Source organism: Dioscorea cayenensis, chromosome 17 (genome assembly GCF_009730915.1).
Source record: "Dioscorea cayenensis subsp. rotundata cultivar TDr96_F1 chromosome 17, TDr96_F1_v2_PseudoChromosome.rev07_lg8_w22 25.fasta, whole genome shotgun sequence".
NCBI lineage: Eukaryota > Viridiplantae > Streptophyta > Magnoliopsida > Dioscoreales > Dioscoreaceae > Dioscorea > Dioscorea cayenensis.
The window spans coordinates 2,333,912-2,357,271 of NC_052487.1; the positions used below are offsets into that span (position 1 = coordinate 2,333,912).

General features: G+C 32.4%; 1 protein-coding gene and 1 long non-coding RNA gene across 6 annotated transcripts in view; both read right to left on the minus strand.

Moving 5' to 3' along the window:
* Window positions 1-6,210: 6,210 nt before the first annotated feature.
* On the minus strand, window positions 6,211-12,076 carry LOC120280158. Of its 5 annotated transcripts, XR_005542260.1 has the most exons (9): window positions 11,985-12,076; window positions 11,616-11,901; window positions 11,268-11,370; window positions 10,353-10,439; window positions 9,859-10,286; window positions 8,362-8,435; window positions 7,421-7,514; window positions 6,810-6,859; window positions 6,211-6,507 (listed from the first exon to the last, which is right to left on the minus strand). It is a non-coding gene; the product is annotated as an uncharacterized LOC120280158 (long non-coding RNA). The 5 variants fall into 5 exon arrangements; XR_005542261.1 differs by having other exon boundaries at window positions 6,211-6,859; window positions 9,859-9,904; XR_005542259.1 differs by having other exon boundaries at window positions 6,211-6,859; window positions 9,859-9,954.
* Window positions 12,077-21,161: 9,085 nt separating this feature from the next.
* Window positions 21,162-23,360, minus strand: part of LOC120280487 (aluminum-activated malate transporter 12-like) — a 5,978-nt gene continuing 3,779 nt past the window's right edge. The window contains exons 2-3 of the mRNA XM_039287347.1: window positions 22,946-23,084; window positions 21,162-21,824 (exon numbers count right to left, since the gene is read on the minus strand). Of these exons, the coding sequence (XP_039143281.1) occupies window positions 21,228-21,824; window positions 22,946-23,084 (736 nt within the window). The 3' untranslated portion in view covers window positions 21,162-21,227. The remainder of the gene's footprint in view (window positions 21,825-22,945; window positions 23,085-23,360) is intronic.

Here is a 23,360-nt window from a genome sequence, read left to right on the forward strand (position 1 = left end):
TGTTTCCCACATTGTTTTTACGAGTCTCGCTTAAATTTTCAGGTTCACATACAACACGATCGCTTTCAGTTTTATTTATAAAAGATTTACAACATTTTACAACATTTACAGAGATTTACAACATTTACAACATTTACAACGTCCGCTCGGACTTCGGACACTCCACGACCAATTTATAACGTAAGTAAGTGTCTCTGTGACATTCAACGCTTCACGTAGCCGTTGCATAACAACAGCATCAACTTGAACCTCGCAAAACGAAAACATTAAAAAGGTTAAACAACACACATTCATGAAAACGACTATTAATCAAATGCTAAGGCCAGAGGACGAAACGACGCATCCCGAGAAGTTACCGTAACAACAGACATCGATCGCCATATTTTCTTAAACGCTACACGTAAAGTCTCATGGTAAATGTCAACTCCAAGTAAAGGATGTTTCATGTCCCTCCTCCTCTAGAATCCTCCGCAATCACGCAATACGTGAAAACTTTTCATACCCAAGCCTAGTACTTTGCTCTCTGACCGCTTTCCCGGGCTCAGCATCACCGGAGAATCCTACAGACGTGTGACGACCATGAGAGGACTCTTGGCTTAGGCGGCTGCATCAAATAGTTTAACTAGTGTCTCGCGATCACGGCTTAATCGATTCTGAGATAAGGAGGAAGGCTCGCGACATCCTTTCGGACAGGTGGGTCAGTCCATGGGAGAGGGAGGAAGAGGAGGAGGAGGGAGTGTATGGCGAGGACGATGAGGATGACCCAGTGGTGATCCGTAGGAGTGGTTGCTATCTGCTGTTATTTACGGTGTGAAGTCCACGCAGCGGTGACTAACCGTGCATCCTAGAAAAGTTAAAGCGCCTGCGCCGACGTCGTAGTGAGAGTCGAGCGGGTGTTCGGATTTATGTTCACAGATTGCAGCTAAGAATTAACTGGCAAACATCGTTTAATTCTTCACGCACGGACTCACCAACAACCGCGCTTACCACGCGCGGCGCACGCGACCGATTCGGATCGGCACGAAAAGATCGACCGCTTTACTGCATCGAGACTTTGATTTACGTTTATGAATAGTTATACATGTAAAAAGATAATGTTAAAGCGGAGAGTGGGGAGTATTAAAGCCAGATACGATGATTCCTTCAAGCAATATGGTAAAATATTTAAAGACGGACAATAGCAAATGGTTAAACATTATTTAAAATATACTGAAATAGATAACCGTATGACGAAGAGCTTTACGGCGAAACTGAACTCGGTCGTAGATCTTTCGCTCTTCTCGTCGTGTCTAACTTTACAACCATAAAGCGAGAAGGCAGCGATGCTTTGGCCTACGGGCCGACATGATAAAATCGACTATTCGTATTAGCGCAAGACGGCGTCGCTGCGACGTCCGCGGGAAATCAATTTTCATTTTACATGCTCGAGAAACTCGATTTATATATTTCGGTATGATATTGACGGTAAGTTACAACAGTCGATATGTAACTCCTTGGCATTGTCTATCGGAAACCAGGAAAGCTGCTTCAAAGAGCAATGATGTGATTTGGTGCTTCGCTTTTCCCACCATTTTGCGGTACAGAAATGGGATTTCCTAGCATGGACCCATTTGAGTGAGCGGTGTAGAAAGGGAAAGTTAAACACACGGAAGGGGAGTCGGTAAAGTTGTAAAAGTAGGAGGGGTTTTGGGAAGTTTTAAAAATTACTGAGGGGTGAGCAGTAATTTTTCCTAATATTAATGATACCATAATTATATTTTATAAAAATATTAGATAATATATCAACTTTTTATGAATGCTTCCTTTTGTAATCCACTCCATTACATATATTTTTAAATTTAATGTTTTAATTTTTGATTTTAGTATCACAAATGAATTATAAAAATATATGAAATGACTTTTACTATGGGATTAATGCATCTTCCATCATTTCCAAGATTAGTAATGTTTCATTTTGTAAAATTTTATATATTATATTATATTGATTGTTTTAATATATAATTAATATATTATATTTTTATTATAATAAATTAAGTATATATTAATTATATTAATTACTCATAATATTAATAATACCATAATTATATTTTTATAAAATATTAAATAAAATATCAACTCTTTGAATGCTTCCTTTTGTAATATACTCCATTACATATATTTTTAAATTTAATGTTTTAATTTTTGATTTTAGTATCACAAATGAATTATTTTATAAAAATATATGAAATGACTTTTACCTTGGGATTAATGCATCTTCATCATTTTCAAGATTAGCTGAATGCTTCATTTTGTAAAAATTTTAACAAATTAAGTATATATTATTTATATTATTTATAGTTAATTACACTATAATTGTATTTTATAAAAATATTACATAAAAATGCAATTATAGTGTAATTAATATTAATAATATGATATATAATTAATATATTATATTATATTGATTGTATATATAATTTATCAAATTCTGATATTTGGAGAATTTCTTTTTGATCATTTGATAAATATTTCTAATGGATAGTGTTACTTTTGTAATTACAATAAAAGAGCCCACTGGCATGTTGTTATTTTCAAGAGTGGAGCGAGACGTATCTTTTTGCTCCCCAAGCTTTATAGGGCAACTTTAATGGGGGGCTTCATGAGCTCATTGGCGCTCGATCATGGAAGCCCCCGATTAGGAGAAACTCGATGGGCTACTTGAGTCTCAGCCAATGAGCGTTTAATGGTGGGACCCTTGTTTTTCATATATATTTTTAATCAATCAAACCGTTGTTTCATCCTATCTTTTTAATAACTTTAAAAATGCAGACTGTTTGGATGAGATGCAGATGGCTCTTTTTAATTTTTAGTATTTTTAATTTTAAATAAGTTGTTTTTGTTTCTTGATGATCTTGATAAATTATTTTTATTTATTCACTTCACAAATTAATTGTTTTTTCTCAAAATAATATAGAACATTTTAAATATAATTTTATAATATTTTAAATATTTATTTTGCTTGGCTGGTGCTCTTAGCTCCTTCACTAAAAGTATGTCGGACGATCTTTTTGGCTTTGTGGATGTGGCCCTCCTCGATCTCTTTTCCTTTATGTGGGTTTGTGTCTTGACACATCGCTTAGTTCAAGCTGCAGCTATTCTGCATTTACGAGTTGCCTACTTTGTCACTTTTGCTTCGTTTATCACTAAAGACTTTGGCTCTTTATGCTTGTAAAATCTCCAGCTTTTTGACTTGTGAAACTCCTCAAGTCTTCGACTTCTTAGTGTCTTGAAACTTCAGAGTTTCATTTGTCGTTTACATGAGACATTTAGGTTTTGACTCTTCAATGCTTTTGAGCCTTGACCATTGGATTGTTTAAGTTGTGACCATCAACATGGTTAGGTCATTAACTTGATAATTTTGATTTGTTTTTAAAATGAATCTCAAACTGAAAGAGACGCTCGTAATGGGTTTTGAAAATTTTTGCTAACTTAACTTTTTCGATGAATGTTGACGAGAGTATTTTTTCTTCTGAAAATTTTCATTCGATTCATTTTTTCATTCATCATCATTGTGAAACTTTCATACTCTTCCTTTCATTTCAGAAAAGATTTTTCACCTCTCTTCACTCTAGCGAGTCGACTCTTCTCTAACGAGTGTTGACATAGAGATATTTTTGTGAACTCTTCATTTCTTCTCTTTCCTTCCACTTCAAGAAATTTTTACTTTTCTTTTCATTTCACGTTTCCTTTTACTCGATGAGTGTCAAAAAGACACTCAAAGTGAGAGCTTGAAGAGGGATTTGATTTTTATAATGGAAAAATTTCTCTTTCTGCAAGAATGTTAAGACTTGAGGGTGGAATGAGGAGAAATTAAGAAAATTTCTCGTTCTGCCGAGAAAATCAAGACTTCAATGTGGAATGAGAGAAATTTATAGAAAATTTCCCGTCACCCTAAAAAGTCGAGACGTGAGGTGGAATGAGAGAAATTTCATATAAATTCTAGATTCCCACAGAAAGTCGAGACTTGGCGGAATGAGAGAAATTTAAGTAGAAAGTCTCAGATTCTTCAAGAATCTACAAAAGCTTAAGTTGGTGGAATGAAAGAAATTTCATAAGATTTTTCTGAGGAGGCCCTACAAAGAAAATTACCAAAAGTACCCCCCACTCAAATTCATCCTTCATTCATTCATCCTTAATTTTTCCTTCTCTCTTTTCTTCTCATTTTTTTTTCTCTTCTCTTTTTACCCCTACTTTCTCCATTCATTTTTTTTATTTTCCCTCTCTTTTTTTTCTCATCCTTCATTACCCTTCATTTTTCTTTTTCTTTTTTCACTCATTCTTCATTTTTTTTCATTTTTTTCATTCACCCTACACATTAGGGTTTAGGGTTTAGGGATTAGTTTCTAGGGTTTAGTGTTTTAGGTTTTGGGTTTGGTGTTTGGCGTTTGGGTTTTGGGGTTTGGGGTCTATGGTATATTAATAATAATTAAAAGTCAGAGCTTTTATAACACGACCCAAATAAGCCTCACTCCACATGTATCCGGGGCCCATTAAAATTAACATATCAACCCAATAGGAGAGATTCCACTGCAAAACCCAGTTAGGCATTTCGATGGAAGCTAAATAAGAGCTCTTGGGACTGCTAAAAAGCGAGTGCATAGGAGCGATAGCGGCAATAACCCTGAGCGGCGACCAGAACAATGGACGATGAAAATCTTAAAAAGCGAGCAAAGCGACCCACTCAACGATTCATCTCCCAAGAAGAGTTCGATAGCGGTTCAGAGTTAACACGATTGGCGGATGGAGGGGTCGAGGGTGCTTGAGCACTGCCAGCTAATCAACCAATATTATTATTATTATATATATATAAAAGAGGAACACAGGAGAGAGTTGAGCACCCCCTCTCTCTTCTCACTCTCTCTCTCTCTCTCTCTCTCTCTCTCTCTATATATATATATATATATATATATATATATATTAATAATTCATTGGATCTTTATTTTTCATTTTTCTAAAAAAATATACAAATTAATACCCGATAGTTTAAAAAGTAGTGTTTGGAATAAAATTAATATTTCTTATTTAGATATTTTTATAAATTGGTTTTATAAAAAAATAAAATAAAATCATTGTTTAGTCTTCATTTATTACAAATTAGTTCATATAGAATAAAAATTAGAAAATATTACAAACATTTATTGGTTAAACCCGTGATTTTTATTAGTTAGGATATAAGATATATATATATATATATATATAAACAAATATTTATATAAATATATATATTTAGAAAAAAATATTTATAAAAATTATTGTTTGGCCCCTCAATTTTTTTATTTTTGTCTTGAATAAAAATTATAAATGTATTTTTGTGTAACAATTGGATTAGGCTAAAGCTACGATAAATATATCGTTCAGTAATCCCCTAATTATATATTTTTAATTAAAAATTTAAAAATTTATAATTTTTATATGAGCTTACTTTATTTTCATACGGTTCCGCCACTGAGTTAACACCAACCAAAAGCCGAACGATACCCACTGCACGCCCTAATGTCCTGGCGGCTCATTTTAAAAAGCCCAATACCGGCCTAATAAATAGCCCGATAAAGACCCAATCAAACGTCCAACATCGGCCAAATACCAGCCCAATTACATGGCCAAGCCCAATAATTGCGCAACACTGGCCCAAATGGAAGCCCAACAACCACCCAAATGAAAACAAAATACCAGCCACATAAAAGGCCCAACAAAGGCCAATTGAAAGGCCGGCCAACATGGCCCATAAAAAGCCCATCAACGGCCCAAAAATGGCAGTAAAATAGCCCAACGTTACCCATACAGCCCAAATTGGGTCCAACAACGGCCCAATCCAAAAAAGGCCCAACTGAGGCCCAATTGGCAAACTATTACAGCCCAATAAAAGCCCAGTTGACAAACACTATTGTTTTATTACGGTCCAGTTAAGGCTCAATTGACAAGCTATAACAGCCCATTGAGGCCCAATAGAGGCCCAAAAACAGCCCAATTGGAAAAATATCGCATCATTATGGCCCAATTAATAGTGTAGTGAGACCCGTTGAAGGCCCAATCTAGGCCCAGCACCGGGCCAATGAAAGGCCCAATGACGGCCACTAACTGTATTAGAATAATAATGATGGCGAACTATCAGCCAAATGACAAGCCAACAATGGCACTAATATTTTAAATTAGGATCAATTGAGGTTCCATTTTAACAAATAAGGCAAGGCCTCTTACGTGTGTACAATTTTTTTTTGTTCTTAACAAGAGTGTGCGGAGTGCGGATGCGCTCACCTTAGGAGTTAGACAAGGCCTTTTGTTTATATTTATGCCCTTTTACAATATTACAATATTAACAAATAACAGTTGAGATGTTTTTTTTTAGTGGACAGCAGCTGATGCCTATAAAGTTTAAAGTTTGCTTCCACTGCACCACCCCGTCCGTTGGGGAGAATATGCTGCTTTAATAATAAGATCTCTTTGGGAAGACTTGCCTTAACCAAAAGCCTAGAAGAAAAACAAAGAAAAAGTAATTTCTTGATAGAGAACCATGTTTAAGAGGAGAGTGTTAATATTATTCATACTTTCTCCTCTCTACAACATGCACATGCAGTTAATTAATTTTTCCCATGCATGGATAACCAATTGTCATCCATTGTCATCTTTGTTCACAAAGATTTGCATTGTTCTCTCAGGCCTGATGCATGAAGATGGGAGAAGTTGCAATAGTGCAACACGCCATGTGAAGATACGCAAATGAAGAACAATGAATCACTCATATTGAGTCAAATAATTCTTAAAATGCAAACCTGCTTCGGAGAAGCTTCCTTTATCCCATTTAGATTTCAGTTTGTTGTTTCTGAAAATGACAATTTAAACAGAAGAATGCATACATTATTAATTATCAATTTCCATCCGCATCATATTGTCAAGCAATAAATAAAAGAGTGCACTACACTTTATATATATATATATATATATATATATATAAGCAAAATCATCAATACGAACTGATTTGCATATTAGCATGTCGGAAAGCTTCATAATCACTCAAAAAACACGATTTGTGAGAGCATGCAAAGAGTATTGTAAAATCAGTCAAAGAACTATGGTAACTTCCTTTTCCCCAATGCAAAACAAAAGTGCCTGATCATATCTATGGTTCCCATGACTGATTCCTCTTGGTCTAGTTTATTTTAATAAAGATTTATTGTCGTACAAACAGCAACAATTTATTCTTAAAAGTTAAAAGCATGACCGTGTTATTATAGGTTGAGAAAGTGTAAGGTATCACAAACGCAAAACAAAGAAAAAAGACGGATTGTAGGTTGAATTGAAAACTCCGACGTGGTAAATATAATTTGTCCAGTAAATCCATGTGCATGCTTTGCATTTTATGTACATCAACCTAGGATAATACCTTATCAAGCAGCGTTTCTGATGTTGAACTGCTTATTCTTTCTGCCATGTGAAGAAACAAATGAGATACAACAGTTTGCTCCTCCAATTTGAACCTATCAAATCAACAGAAGCAAACATGTCAAAAGTAACAATAAAAATCCTCTCGGAGCTAGAGAGAAGCCCAAGCAGTACACAAGATACTGTTCAAATCAACAAAAGTAGCTTTTCAAGAAATTGTTCCCATGGTATATCCCAGCCCGTTCATCCAAATAAGATAAAATGCTTTTGACTTCTCTAATATTTAGGATTTTCTCTTGACCAACTTCAAGGGGTAATTCACATTGCTGTGAACAACAATTAGCTACAGCTAGAGATTTTCCTATTTCTTCTACACCGTGTCCTTGACCTAGACATATACAGTTCAACGAAAGATAGCAAATTCAGCATGGAGATGCAAAAATAATAATAATAATAATAATAATAATAATGTGGTTAAACAAGAACTCCTAAAGGCAATGGTTTTGCAATGGTAAAGACAATCAAGAACATGGCATTTTGAAGCTCCAATTCATAAATGTTATGTTATGATATCTTTGGTGTAATCATATTATTTCTCAAAAAATTGTAGCTAATACTACATACTTAAATCTCTAGGAGTTATTCAGGACTTCCATTCAGAAAACAAGAAGGCTGTAACAACTTAAGAATGTCACTTAAGAATCTTAGATTACCCCAATATATCTCATCTATGGGCCAAGTTACACCATGGAAATGTCAAATGTGTGAATCTTTCCCTGCCAAACCATGATAATTTATAAGATGTATAAATTCTTACAAGCTCGTGTCATTGCAACATAAAACAGCCTACTCTCTTCTATATAATTGAATTATGCATACATTAGAGCCACTTCAAACTACAAATTAAACATCACTATAAAAAGAACAAAATAGCAAGTTTACCTTTAGAGTTAAGTGTTAACCCACCTTCCATCCCGTTTACCTCATGCAATAAAGGAATGTCAAAATCAATTTACCTGCAAGTAGTGGTATTAATATAAAAAGTTTATGAAAACTAATACAGACATCATGAATAAAAAATTTGATAAGGACCAAGGAACCCAAATGTTATAAATAAATCAAATAATTAATTTGCTTAGTTGTATAGGATAGAAGCCAGGTTATTTTTTTAATTTTTATTTTCTTAATCATTTATCTTTTAAACTTTTCAATACCTTTCAAGGCATAAATCATCTTGTATTAGTTAAATTCCACTCTGTAATTTTGCACAACCACATAAACCACATCTCAATTCTCAAACACATATGGACAACAGATACAAGCATGGCATCATTCAAAGGCCTCTAATCAGGAGTAAATGCAGGAGTGACCAAAAGGCCTAGATACTCCTTACAGGTAGTTCTTGTTGTGTACAAACAATTGTGGTGCACATTGTGTTGACAACAAACATGCATCGCCTCAGATTAAGCAACAGTATGAGCATGCTAATAAAGCAAAACTGAGAAGGTCAAAACACATGATGAAGAAATTTTTACTAAAGAATCTAGCACGCAGATGAGACTAATCAGGGCAAGAACAAAGTTTCACAATAAATACTTGTTCCATTCTTAGCTTTTTAACTGCAAAAACATATTCAGCCAATGCAACAGGAATCCTTGAGTAATCTTTTAAATGAAATTCTAGTAAGCCCGATTCTTAATAAGTAACCTGGTGAATCGTAGTCAACGTAACAGAATTTTTTATTTTCTCATCATCAAGAGTGAAAATTTTCAGTTTTTCTATCATATATGTAGTCTACGAATGCCTTAAGAATATTAAGGCAGCCTTTTTCTTCTACTTTAGCTTCCATCTACCTCTGTAAACTGTGCAGATAAGAAATCAGAAACATCATCCAGCGGGAATTGAAGAGCATAAAACCATTTATTTGGCTAGTCTTGAGACCTTATCAGTGATTAGATAGTTAAATGGCAAAATACAAAAAGAAAAGATTCCAATAACACAAAACCTTATGCTTAGTAAGAAATACAATGGTTGAAGAATTTCATAATGAGACCGCAAATAGCATAAATATATAACTAGGAGGGAAAATAAAAGAGTATGAATAAATAAAGGCTTGGCATATTGAATCGCTAAAAGTTATGGTATGGATTACTAACAACACCAGAGACTAACTGGACTTGCTCATTCATAAAGGAAAAATACTCTCCAAAATAATTGCAGAATAGTAGAATATCCACAAAAAACAAGTGCAAAACAAAATGTGGAGTTCTCAATTATACAAAATAAATAGAGAACTGAAGTATAAAAAAATGATTTATGGATGAATATTTTCCAATGAGTTTAAAAAATAAATATAACCTTACAAGGAAAGATAGAAAATACGATTATTAAACGTTTTGAAGTGATAATAACACTAGAAGGTAGCAATAAGTTACAGACCTTAGATCATTGTCTTTATTTAGTAGCTTCTCCCCTTCCACATCAACTACAACATGTTGTTCAAGAAGATATTTATGCAAATGATAAGCAGCTCTTCTATCAGACACAAGAAAAGAAAATGAATGAATATCATTTCTAAAAACACTAATATGGGCAGATTCACCATTCATAAGCATCACCATTTGATTAGAGTAGTAGGTCACCATTATCCTTGTAGGGAAAAAATGACAAACATGAAAGGATACTTAAACTACCATGCTTAGGATGCAGGTATAAGCACATCGGGGTTCACTTAAAGCATATGTGCGTTTAAGGTTAAAAATGCTGAATGCAAACAATTTGAGCGAAGCTGGTGACCTCTCCACCTCTATAATAATGCCACAATACTGCGAATTATTGCTGAATAGCCATTTCACAAGACTGGAACTCTGTCCATTTCAGATACAAGTATTTAAACTATTGAAATATTTAAGTAGCAAATAACAAATAAATACCTTTATTCATACAATATAGATTGATTGCATATGTGATATGAGCAACATATTTGCTGTAGAAGAGAAGGCCACTGAGCTAGACCTTTCCTGTTAACACCAACACATGATCAGTATCCAAAATATAAAATGAATTTCATTTAAGGAAGAACTATGCATCAAAAATAATACATGAATCTTATATCTGATTAATTGTTCATAATATGTCACAACTAAAGTTAGGAACAAGCATTTTCCAATATCATTGGGAAAAAATGTGCTTTAGCTGTTTTGATATGTTTCTTAATAAAGGAAGTCTTTTCATAAAGTGATTTTATTAAATAAGTTGTTCAGATCCTAGCATTTACAAAACTCTACTATTTACAACATCGACTTACATGCACTAAATTCAAAATGGCTTCCCACTAGCTAAAATAGAGATAGCATCTGAGTTGATCCTTTGTTTGCAATTCTAGTATGAAAAAAACACCTTTGTGTCCCTGGTATAAGTTCATCAAGAAAAAAAAACTAATAAGCTAAGGATACCAGGGCACTTCCTCTTTTACAAGCTTGTAGGCATCCTTAATGTAGGCAATCTATGAGTGAGTCATGTATCAATTAAGGAGGAGAAAATAGTGTGGCATAAAATTAATCGTAAAGCATAAAGAATTAAAGAAAGTAAATGGCACCTTGAAGATATTTTAAATCAAGTTGCTTGTGTCTACAGAAACTTCAGATTTATGCATGATAAGAAAATGAACAGCCTAAATATATTGCAAAACCCAAAAGCAAGTTAATCTTCAAGCATGAATACATGTCCACGAAATTTTTCAAATGAGTTTTATGTATGAATTCAAGAAGCGCGCAATATGGTCTCATATATCATGAAAGCAACCCAATCAAGAAAAAGTAAGTACTAAAACTTAAAAGATGTCATACTTTCTTGTGTGTCAACGACAAAGATGCAAACAGAACGAGTGGAAGGTGCTGATGGACAGCTTCTTTGCCATCGCTTTCACTCTCACCGACCCAATCCTATCCGCTGCAGCAATTGTAAAATTCAGGGCCAGGATGTTGGCAGGGATGATACCCTAATTAAAGAAATGAGGGTTTGGGCATAGCCAATGAAATGTGAAAATTAATCCAAGAATACAGTCAATATGGCGCAATAGCTCTTGAAGCAGCGTCAGAACACACCCAACAATCCTCCATGTCAATGAACAAAGAAATCACGAAAATGAGAAAACAAAACCCTAAACAATCAACGATTTCGAGAAGCGATTAAACCTTTTTAGCTTCCAGTGCCGGCCATGATCATCAGGAGAACAGAAATATCAGCGCAAGCTGCCTCCTCCCTTAGCTCATCATTCAGCTTCTGCAAGCACTCGTAGTACTTATCCACAGCGAAACCCCCAAGCTTTTCTGGCCCCTTTCCTTCGCTGCGGATTTCTGCTCGCATATGGCATCGATTCCTAGAAAAGGAATCATCCAAGCTCCACATCGCTGGGAGGTCGCCGATCTATGATCGGCTCATCGGAAGTCCGAATCTCAGAGAACGTCACCGTTGCTACGTCTGAAACCAATGAAAAGAAGATCAACAAAGAGAGAAAAGGAGAAAGGGTTTGCAGAGAGGGAAGCAGAGGGATGAGAGGAGACCTCGAGAAGGGGATCGTGCCGGCACCGGCGAGGAGGATGCTAGAGGCGATGCTTGGATTTCCGGCGATGAGGTTTTCTCCCGCCAATGATTCTAAATTCGAAATTAAAAAGACGATGACCTAAAAGGGTGGTATATATATGGGCATATGGCTAATGAGCCTGCGACACGTGGCAGGGATGATTCTAGAATGATAGTGTTTGAACATTCTATTGTTTCCAGATTTATTTTTTTTTATAAAAAGAATTATTAAAGGAATCGCTGATGTAGTACTAAAACTGAGGATATTTTGACGTCATATATTTGTCACGTTTTATAAAAATAAGATTATTTTTGAAAACTTTTAAGTTTTTATTTAAAAAAATGAATTAAACTTGAGTAAACTCTGTGATATAAATTTTATTTAATAATGATTTTTGAAAAAACATATTATGATTTTTTATTGATAATTCCTTCTAGTTTTATGGCATGAAGAAGTTTTTATAATGAAAAGATTGATAGAATATTTTTTGAGTTATAAAAAATGTAGTGAATGGGAATGTAAAAATCTTTATAATTAGCCCACTATATTTAGATATTTAAGTGTTTCTTCCATAGTTGTGGAGGTTAATTTAAATTTTAGTTTAAACTGATTAGAGAAATGAAAGAAAAACTTATGCTAACTTCTACTGATAAGCTAAGCATTTACTAAGCATGGACGTTTGTTAGTAGTATATTATATATATATATATATAGTAATATATTTACTATATATATATAGTAATATATTTACATATAGTGTATACATATACAACCACGTTCTCATAGCTACATCATCTCTTAGAATGTGGCAATAAAGATTTTTTTTAATTTATAAAACTATTACATAATTGTTATATTATATAGATATTTTGTAAACTAAATTTTAAAAACTATCATAGTATTAGCGTTGTCAACAAAGTAGTCTGTCTGTCTATAAATTAATAGACTGCATAATTCATAAGACTGTTGGAGAGAAACATCTTTCTTGAGTCAAAAATACATCAAATCGAAATTTATATATATATATATATATATATATATTGTGTCAATGTACAAGGGACTCTTCGACAGATTTAGAGTCTAAGACAATTCTATAACGCTTTTTGACTGTATCTCTGGATGATTTTCAGTCCTCTATTTTTTAGTCATGCCATTGTTAAAATACTCAATAACACAAGCTGAAATGCTTGAAATGTTTATTTTGATTGAACTGAATTGTTTTCAATGATTCTTCCAAATGTAATGAAGAAAAATATAATGTCATATACCTTCAATTGAACTTGCTAAAGCTTCGATTTTATCAGCCGTTGAATTATGTAACTCTTCACAAAACCAGTTTGAAAATATGAAAAAGCTCATGAAGACACAAACAAATACACCCAATTCCAATGGTGTATAGATTTTCACGAGCAATCCTCAACACATTCGGCTTTTTGAAGGCCAATACAGTGATCAAATTAAAGACAAGAATGAAGATCGTTACACCATAATCATAGTTCTTTTTAATACTTGGTATAAACCTCATATATGTTGCAGCAAAACCTATCAAATTATAAATACAGTAAAATTTTTAGCATGTAAAATAACTTAAATAAAAGGTACACAATCCAAAAAAACTAAATGAACAACTATTAATTACCTATCAGAAAACCGAACCTCCTACAAATATCGCATGTGAAATAGTGCCTGATTCAGCCCCAATACACTGAAAAATGCCAATGAACTAGCAAATATAGTCCTGAGTGCTCTATTAAATACTTTATACAATGTGGCACATAGAATTCAAATCAAACATCAAATAACCATCATAAGCACAGAAAATACCATACTGATACTATAACTAAAACAAAAGTATGCATTCTGATATTTTAAACTAACTTGTGGTGAACTCAAACACAACATTAGTCATGACAGCCCATATAGCATCTTTTCCAATGCCTTGAAACAGAGGTTCTAAAAAAAACTATTAGGTCCAAAGGGGTATTAGTGTGGTAATTTTTCTTTCAATCTCTCATGTAATACAATCACACACACTCAATGTAAAATCAAACATGAAAAAAAAGGAGACACACAAATTGGTTACCTAGTTCGAAACAACTTGCCTACGTCTGGGGAGCTGAGCCTGAAGGTCAACAATTCACTAAAATATGTGAAAAACAATGAGTACAACTCTCACATTTATCATTACAAAGATAAAAAATAACCCTCTTTAGATTGCCCGATACCCACTTTCACTCACCCTTACCTATGGGACTTTCTCCGGTGGCACACCCTAAATCTCAAAACAGGGTATCTTATATACGCATCTCTATGTCCTCAATAGCTTCTTCTTTTAGAATCTTCGCGACTGCCTAACTTGGACTCCTTCCAAAGTTAGAGATTACAACCGAGCTTACAATGCAGCCCACCTATTGATTCTAACTGAGTTCCAACTCCTGTTGCAACATAACCTGCAATACTTCTAACCTTTATGGTTGATCCAATTCACATCAATGCAGTCCACTCCTCCCGAGCTCTTCCTGCCAACAACTAGCCTCCTTCCTCACGTCATATTAGCAGGTCCTTCTCCCGAGGGTCGCACCCACCAAGGCGCGAATCCGTCTCACCATGAATCCGTCTCACCAAAGATGGTCTTCAAAGATCTCCACAATCTTCTTTTCAAACGTAATCTCCATTCATCCAAGTTTGGTTTTCACAATCTTCAAACTTGATTTTCATTCATCCAAGTTTGGTATTCAATATATTATTACTGAACTTGATCTCCTCTCATCCAAGATTAACTCTTCAATATCTTCCAAGCATGATCTTCATTCATCCAAACTTAGGTCATCAATCTTCTTCCAAACCCATACACATGCTAAAGATATCTTGTGCCCTTAAATAGCTTGTGTTTTCGAGTAACTCCGTCCATAATTAACTTTAGATCTTCTTCTTTAATTTGCATTTCTAATGATGATCTTGAGTATCATGTTGGCTTGTCCTTACCTATCTTAGTTTGTGCCTTCAAATAACTTCACACCAAACTAAGTTCCATACAATATTGGTTTCTAAATGAAGGTCTTCATACTTGCCAAAAATAGATTATTCCTTTCTTTAGAATATTCTCCACATGGTCTTTAAGAAATAAATCCCTAATAAGAAATAGAGTTACCAAAGATAGATTTTATCATCCTGAATCATATCAAAGATCGATTAAATCATAACTTTAGATATACTCCTCATGGCTTGCTCTTCCAGAGAGATCCTTTCACCTTGATGTTTTTGCCAAAGATAACTTTAATAGATTTTCTCCACTTCGTTTATTGAAAGAGATCTTCCAAATATAAGCTCCTACTAAAAATAACTCCATATGGTTTCGTGAGAGATTCTCCAAATATAGCACCAACCACGGTCTTCAAGTCTTCAAGCTACATCATCATCCTTTGTCAAGTCATCTTACCATGTCACTAGACTTGCCACATCCTTGTCATTGCCACATCATCTTGACTTGGTGTCAAATGATACCAACTATAGAGCCTAGCTCTAACAGATATAATAGCGAAACTAGAGTAAAGGCCACCCCGACTTTGAGAGCATAATAATACACCTCTCATTGTCTCTGCCCACCTTCCGCAAGCTCCTCTACATCATCGTCAAGAATCAATTTACTTATAACACTTTTTATAATTTATAATTTCTATTTTTTAAAACATGGCCATCTTTTATGAAAAATAATCTAGTGTACCACGGAACTTATTCTTGGCCATGAGTTTTTAAATTTTACTTTATTATATAATATAGGGATGTATTGATAATTATTTTTAAAGATTGCTCTCATTTGTTCTAAAAATTACTAAATTGAGGCAATTCAACAGATAAGAACAAGCCACATTTTGGTTCCCTCATAACAATTGATAAATCACAAATTTTATTTAAAAAAAAAAAAATACAAGCAATCCCTTGATGGGAGAACAAAAAAGCAGTCCACTAATAATAGAGACTGATTGAAAATAACAATATAAAATAGCAAAAAAACATCAAAAATATGATAAAGAAGAAAAACAAAGATATGGGAAAAGTAGACAAGATATTATTATTATTATGGTGTTTTTGTTGTTTTTTTGCTTTCCCTCACTACTGGTGAGGGTTGACTCTTTCCTTATATTTCAGTTTTATCTCAATAAATTTGTGGTTTATCCACATTTAATTTTAAAAATAGACAAGATAATGCAAGAATGTAACATAAACAATATGCAAATAGGCATACTTTCTTTTTATAATACAATTATATATAATGGTTGAAATTTTTTTTTTCGTATTTTTCTTATTATTTTGGCTTATTGATATATTTCTAAGTCATTGAAAAATATATAAATAATAAAATAAATACCACAAATTTAAATAAATTATATCTATAAATCAAATGATCTAAGTAATCTTTTAAGAATTAACAAAATGTTGTATCTTTCTGATTACAAAATATATAAATTATTATATATATATATAAATATTTACAAATTAATTCCTAAACCGATGTGATTATAAAATTAATTTTGAAAAACTATTATGTCGTTGTAATTTCTATGAAAAAAATACCAAAATATTATTACCACCATATATATATACACGCTTAATGTGTGTATATATATATATATATATATATATATATATATGCTTGTCTAATTTTGTGGTGTATAAAATCAGCATTAGTGCAACAAATATGTGATCATGATTTGGGTTTTCTAGGTGTAAAAGAATGATACAAGCATAAGCTGCATAACTTTAATCAATAAACTAAGCACATTTTTATATAATAATTTAGAAATATGTCATTTTCAGTATTTAACTTAAAAAATAGTATTAACAAATTTTTTGTACTGTAAAAATTTATTTAGTTTGATCCCTCTTTTATCATTTTATTATTTGGAGATCCAAGAAAACTAATTTTTAAATAACAAAATTTTATTAATCAAATATATTTTAGAGACCATCACCACCACCCTGCAAGCTACAACTAGAAAGGTTCATCTTGTATGATCTTTTCAACATCAATAAATTGACACATAAATATTATCTCAAGGATTGAACAAATTGAACATCAATAGTGATAAAATTTTATAATACAATAATTTCAATTACACTGAACTAAACACAAGATTTGACTGCATTGTATTTTGAAAACCAAGTACTTCTAGTTACATTGTAACTAAAAATTCATTGCATTTTGAATTACATCAAACCAAACGTCACCTTATATTATCTCTGAAACCAACACAACAATGGTTTCAAAATTTAAAATAAAAACTAACAAAAAAACATCTAGCAAAAAAAAAAAAAAATCATAAACAATTTATTAAAATTTGATTATATAAAACACTTGTACTAAGTTCAGAAGTTGTTGTTTTGTTTACTATGTGCAACAGTTATGAAGAATAAATATTCTTTTGTGAATTTCATACAATTAATGAACTTAGAAGTTGCTGCTTGTGGGATCATGATTTTCTGTATATAATATAGTACTCACAGGAATATAATTATTACATATTTAAGGAATGCTTATATTTTCATTCAGTTAATTAGGAGTTGTAAATTTCATGCAATTATTATAACAGAATGTTGCATTCTTGGTGATTGTTTTGCTCAATATGTGAATATCTTGCTGTTAATTGTTTTGTTGCTTATGGTTGGTGTATTTAATATGTACTATTAAGCTGATGATTGGGTTGCTGCTGGTGTACATCAAATTAAATATGATAGCATCCTGCTAGCTAGTAAAAGAAAAAATATCCATTTACATGAAAGGGTTGATTTTCTCACACACAGCATTCAGTTTAGTTTGGAATGGTTGTCACTTTAATTTGCTATTGATTAACCATCCATAATACAAACTCTAATTGATAAATAAAAATAAAAATTGGGTGAGAGGGTAAGGGAGATTAGTTTAATTTTTCAAATCCGGATTCAACAAATTAAATGGGTGTTAGTTACTCATTTTACCCATTTTAAGTTTTAAATTTTTTATTTACTCAAATTTCCCTTTTGAAATAATAAAAGAAATCCCCGTAGTCGAATTACAATAGGGGTTGGGATCAAAAGGACAACTTAATTATCTACTTAGATAGACCAAATAAAGAATTGTACCTATAAAAAATTGTTTCACCTTTTTCAACTAGTCTTGCTAGTTTGGGTTTCGCCATGAAAAACTATCAAAAAGTCATCTCTTATTAAAATTCAACCTTAACCAAATATGATTATTTGAGTTAATAATTATTCTAAATCACCAACTCTGAACTAAACCTCTCTTCAATTAACTATAATCAAATAATTAATCCTATTCACATCTCATCTTATTCTCCTTCAATCTAAAACAATGTTTTCATTAATCTCTTAATCAAATCAACCAAAATTAAAACTCTAGTACTCAAAACACAGTCAAACCACAATCTCACTATCATATCATATTCATGCATTCAAACAAACACTTAACAAATCAGCATTAAAATACTAATTAATCTCACTGTTAACCCCAAATAAACCTTAACTTCCTTGTAATTAATCTCACTTAACAAATCATCATAATTAAAACGGTCTTCTTCCTCTTCTTCTTCTTCTTCTTCTTCTTCTTCTTCTTCTTCTTCTTCTTCTTCTTTCTCTCCACCATTGACACTTCAAAGTCACCTTCTTGGAAACTCTCCAAACCCTAATGGCCTCCTCCGAAGAAATTAAATGATGAAACTTATACACTCTTCATCAACTCAGGAGGTATTCAAACTTTGATTGGGATCATGCATCAAGTTGATGATCAAACCAATGACTTTTCCACCTTTCGAGCTTTGCGAAAAAACAGTTAATATATGTTCTCGTCCATCTCAATCTCACAGATAAATCTTCGGCAATGCTCCTCACAAAGCTGGAGTTCATCAAACCTCTCTCATTATCATGATTCAAAGAGGAAGCGCATGCCAATGCAAGACTCAGTTCCATGATAATTAATTCTACTTGACTTGAGCAAAATCATCAATCTAGCCAAGGAATAATGAGGATGTGTTCAGAGTTCCAAGCCTAATATAATTAAACTTCGGCAATAAATAAAACTTCATCACTTGACCTTGGCAAACTCCAAGACATTACTAAATTAAATTCATCAGAAAATCAAATGGCAACATTTTATCATCCACCATTAATTCCTAATGAGATCAATTTTTAAGAAAGTTAGGCCAACGTCAACGATCAACCATTGTTTGGTTTGAATCCTATGTATAGAATTCAAATAAAAAAAAAAGTCTAAGCTTACCTCATTTGTGCAAAATGGAAACCACTAATTTAGTCTAACATGCCATGCAAAGTATTCATACTTCAAAATAATAATAATAATAATAATTAATGTAATGATTATTTTTTATAAGGACATAAACATATGTTCTTGGTGTTAAGTGTTTAACTAATGTATTTTGACTCTTGTGAAGAATTAGTACATTTGTAGATATGTGATAAGAAATTTGGTTTTATTTTCTAATTTATTTCATTATGCATTCTAGATTTATTTTGAATTTATTCTTTTGAAACTCTTAAAATAATTTAGAATAATTTTATTTTACTAAAAATTCATCATTTTGATCTTAGAAAAATATTAGATCTTTCATCCCTTTATCACTATAATAAATTTAATTATTTTGTTAATCCAAAATTCTAAAGAAACAAATAGTGATGCCAATGATGGAAAAAAATAATTATATGAAGATACACATATAGCATGCACACATGCATACGTACGGTACACACCTGCATGCAACTGCACACCTCTTTAGAAGTGTTCTTCTCTTGAGTTTTTCTCATGTCAATATTTTAGTAGATTTATGCTCAGATTAGACCCCTCCAGATGTTGGCTATTATTGAGCCAAACTAAATAATCAATTCTTGTGTTTCTTCTTTTGTTTTTTTTTTATTTTTTATTTTTAAATTTGGTTATGTGTATGCTTACATGAAATATTGAGTGATTATTAACCCCCGACACTCTAGTGGAACTATTAATTTTTATTTATTTATTTTTTTGATAAATCAGTTATTGCAGGTATTATTTAATTTTTTTTTAATAAAGTGAATAAATGATATTTATTAGAAATAAGATAACAGTACTATAACACAGCTAGAAAATAAAAGTGCCTTCAAATAAGTGTGCTAACAACGATATGTGACCAACACAAAAGAGAAACACCAAACCAAACAATAAAATGAAATACATAGTCCATTAGACGTGAAGCAAATCAGAAGAAATAACAAACAAAAACATGAATACTCCTACGTTTTAAGAATAAGTTGTTATCCACCTTATTAGTGATTTTTTTCCTTCATCTTTCTGTTTTACATGCTCTATTTTCTGGTATTTTTTTTAAACTATCCTTTTTTTGTTAGCCCGTTGTTCTGGTTTTTCTAATAAATTTGTAGTTTATCCACTTTATTAAAAAGATATAGTTGAATTTAACCACTTTTTCAATATATATATATATTATTTACTTTCAACACTGGAATTGATAGACTAGTTTTATTTATATTATAGTGAAGAGCGAGGGTATTCCAACCTGCCTTACAAAATTAGCAGAAAACAATTAAAAGAATTATTGTAATATTGGAATATTTAAGAGTCAATGCTGTTATACTCTTTCATGCAGGATTTCATTGTTAGAGAAGTTTGCCAAACTTTAATCAAATAGAAAATGAAAATTGAATGAGTAGACTGATTGACAATCAGCTTACAGCCTTACATATGTCTTTTAAGACCACCTAATTAAGGAACCATGTGAGATGTTTGCTGAACCTTTATCACACTAGAAGGCTGGCAGTTATACCTTTTGAGGATGATCTTCCTACAATCATCGATCCAATTAATAAGGTGGTGAATTTATTATATCGATCCAATTATGTTGTAAATCTTATTCTTATATTATGTTCTCAAGCAGAACAATGTGTATCTGATCTGCAGTATTGTATTTTCATCAATGGATGTGCTTAATTTGTATTTACTATGCTTGTTTATCAAAATCTTTGAATACAGATTCAACATATTATTCAATGTGACTTGATATTGACAATGAAACTTATTTTACAAAACCTCAGGTTAGAAGAATTGCAGCAATTTCAACCACAAGGAAAAATATTCTCATGTTTTTTTAAAGGTGTATTTGATCAATTATCTATTGAATTTTCAGCATTTTATATATCTGATAAGACTATCAAATGCCACACTACTACTCACCACAAGCAACATTAGTTGGTAGAACAATTGCACTGTCACAAATTTTGACATCAATCTTGATATCATTTTTCTCTGTGAACTCCTTGAAATGTGCTTCTTTTGCCAGTTTCTCCACTTGATCAATGATTAAATCTAACCTCACTGCCATCTCCACAAGCAAAGAAGCAAAAGCAGCAAAAGGAAGAGCCTCTGAGAATTCCAAACTCAGTATTGCAATCTTGCTTAGAGTTGGCTTCAATGTGCTCCTCTCAGAATGGTGCTCTCTCTTTGATCGAAAATCTAGCAATGCCGAAACATCAGTCTTCACCGAAGGCAAGGCGGTGGTGCTGTACGATGAGTGTTGGTTGGTTTGAGCTGCGAGTATGGTAGACTTGGCTTGAGCATTTTTGGTGCCGAGAAAGAGGCGAGGTTGGGACTTGATGGATGAATTCAAAGCATGCAAAGCGTCATGGAGGTTGTCGGAGAGGATGTCCGGTGGGCAATGTTGCCGTTTCCTTATGCTCATAGCCAGCTCACGGAGGATTTTGGACACTTCTCCGGCTACTCTGCAGCATGGTTCTCGGAACAATGATCGAACTGATTGTGGAGTCTGTGTGTAAATAACAATAGTATATTATTGACAAACTCTATAAGAAAATGATTTTATGTGTCAAAAGTTTATAAGAGAATTATTGCAATAGTCTGATTGACAAGGAAATTTTTTTACTGTTTGCTGGGGGGGTGTCAAGGGGGTGCTTGAGCACCCCCTTGGCCCCAACTAATCAATATTATATACATGTTTATATGTATATTAGAGGGACTTAGGGAAGAGTAGGAAATTGGAAGCTCCCCCTCTCTCTTCTCATTCACTCTTTCTTTCTCTATATATATGTATATAAATAATTCATTGAATTTTTATTTTCATTTTGTGTTTGGAACAAAATTAATATTTATTATTTAGATGTTTTATAAATTGGTTTTATATAATATAAAAGAATCTAAAAAGATAATGTTTAGCTTTCATTTATTACAAATTAGTTTATATAGAATAAAAATAAAATTACAAATATTTATCAGTTAAATCCGTGATTTTTTTATTAGTTAGGGATATAATATATATATATATATATATATATATATATATATATATATATATTTAAGAAAAACAATACATTTTCTATGGATGTCCAATTATCAGCCGTTAGATCATGATCCAACGGTCGACATAGATAAACAATAATTATTGTAATAACTACTGTTCATCAATGTTAACCGTTAGATCGATATCCAATTGTTTATAATGAACATCTATAGATTTTTTTTTATCTATGGACATCCACCCCTTAATTTTATATTTTGTCTTGTATAAAAAATTATAAATGTATTATTTTTTTATGTAACAATTGGATCGGCCAAACTACCATAAATATGTCGTTCAACTAATCTAGCTAATTATATTTTTTGAATTGAAGAAACTTCAAAAAAAAAAATTATAATTTTTTATATAAACACCCCCTTTAATTTGTTTCTGGTTCCGCCACTGGTATGTATCCAGACAGAACTTTGAACTAAATTTGTTGTCAACATGCATAATCTGATTATGCATATTGTGAATTCTGCAGTCTATTTGGATAGCTGAATTTTTAATTAAAACTAGCACATTATCAAGGATCTGTCCAGCAAAGACAATATGTGTTTTTATTTATTTATTTATTGGAGTTAATTTAATACCTGGATTTCTGATTCTAGGCAGCCATGCAGAGCAACCGCAGTATAAGCAAAGTGTCTGAGAGTAACTCCAAGCTTTACATACTGTTGCCAAGGATATCTATAACTTGAATGCCTTGGTTCCCAGCTTTGCAAACGATGCCTAATTAACAGATGAACATCATCAAATTCTTGGCCAACTTTTTCAATATTAAACACATCAGATCAAAATTTTTAGAAAAAAACACCATCAACTTACAAGGGACTCTTCAACAGATTTTGGAGTCCAAGACTGCTCTATAACCCTTTTGTATTGTTTCCCTGGTTGATTTCCGCTCCGCCGTTTCTTTGCTCATGTCATCATTAAAATACTCCATAATACAAGCTGAAATTTTTGATATGTTTATTTTCATTGAACTGAATTGTTTTCAATGATTCT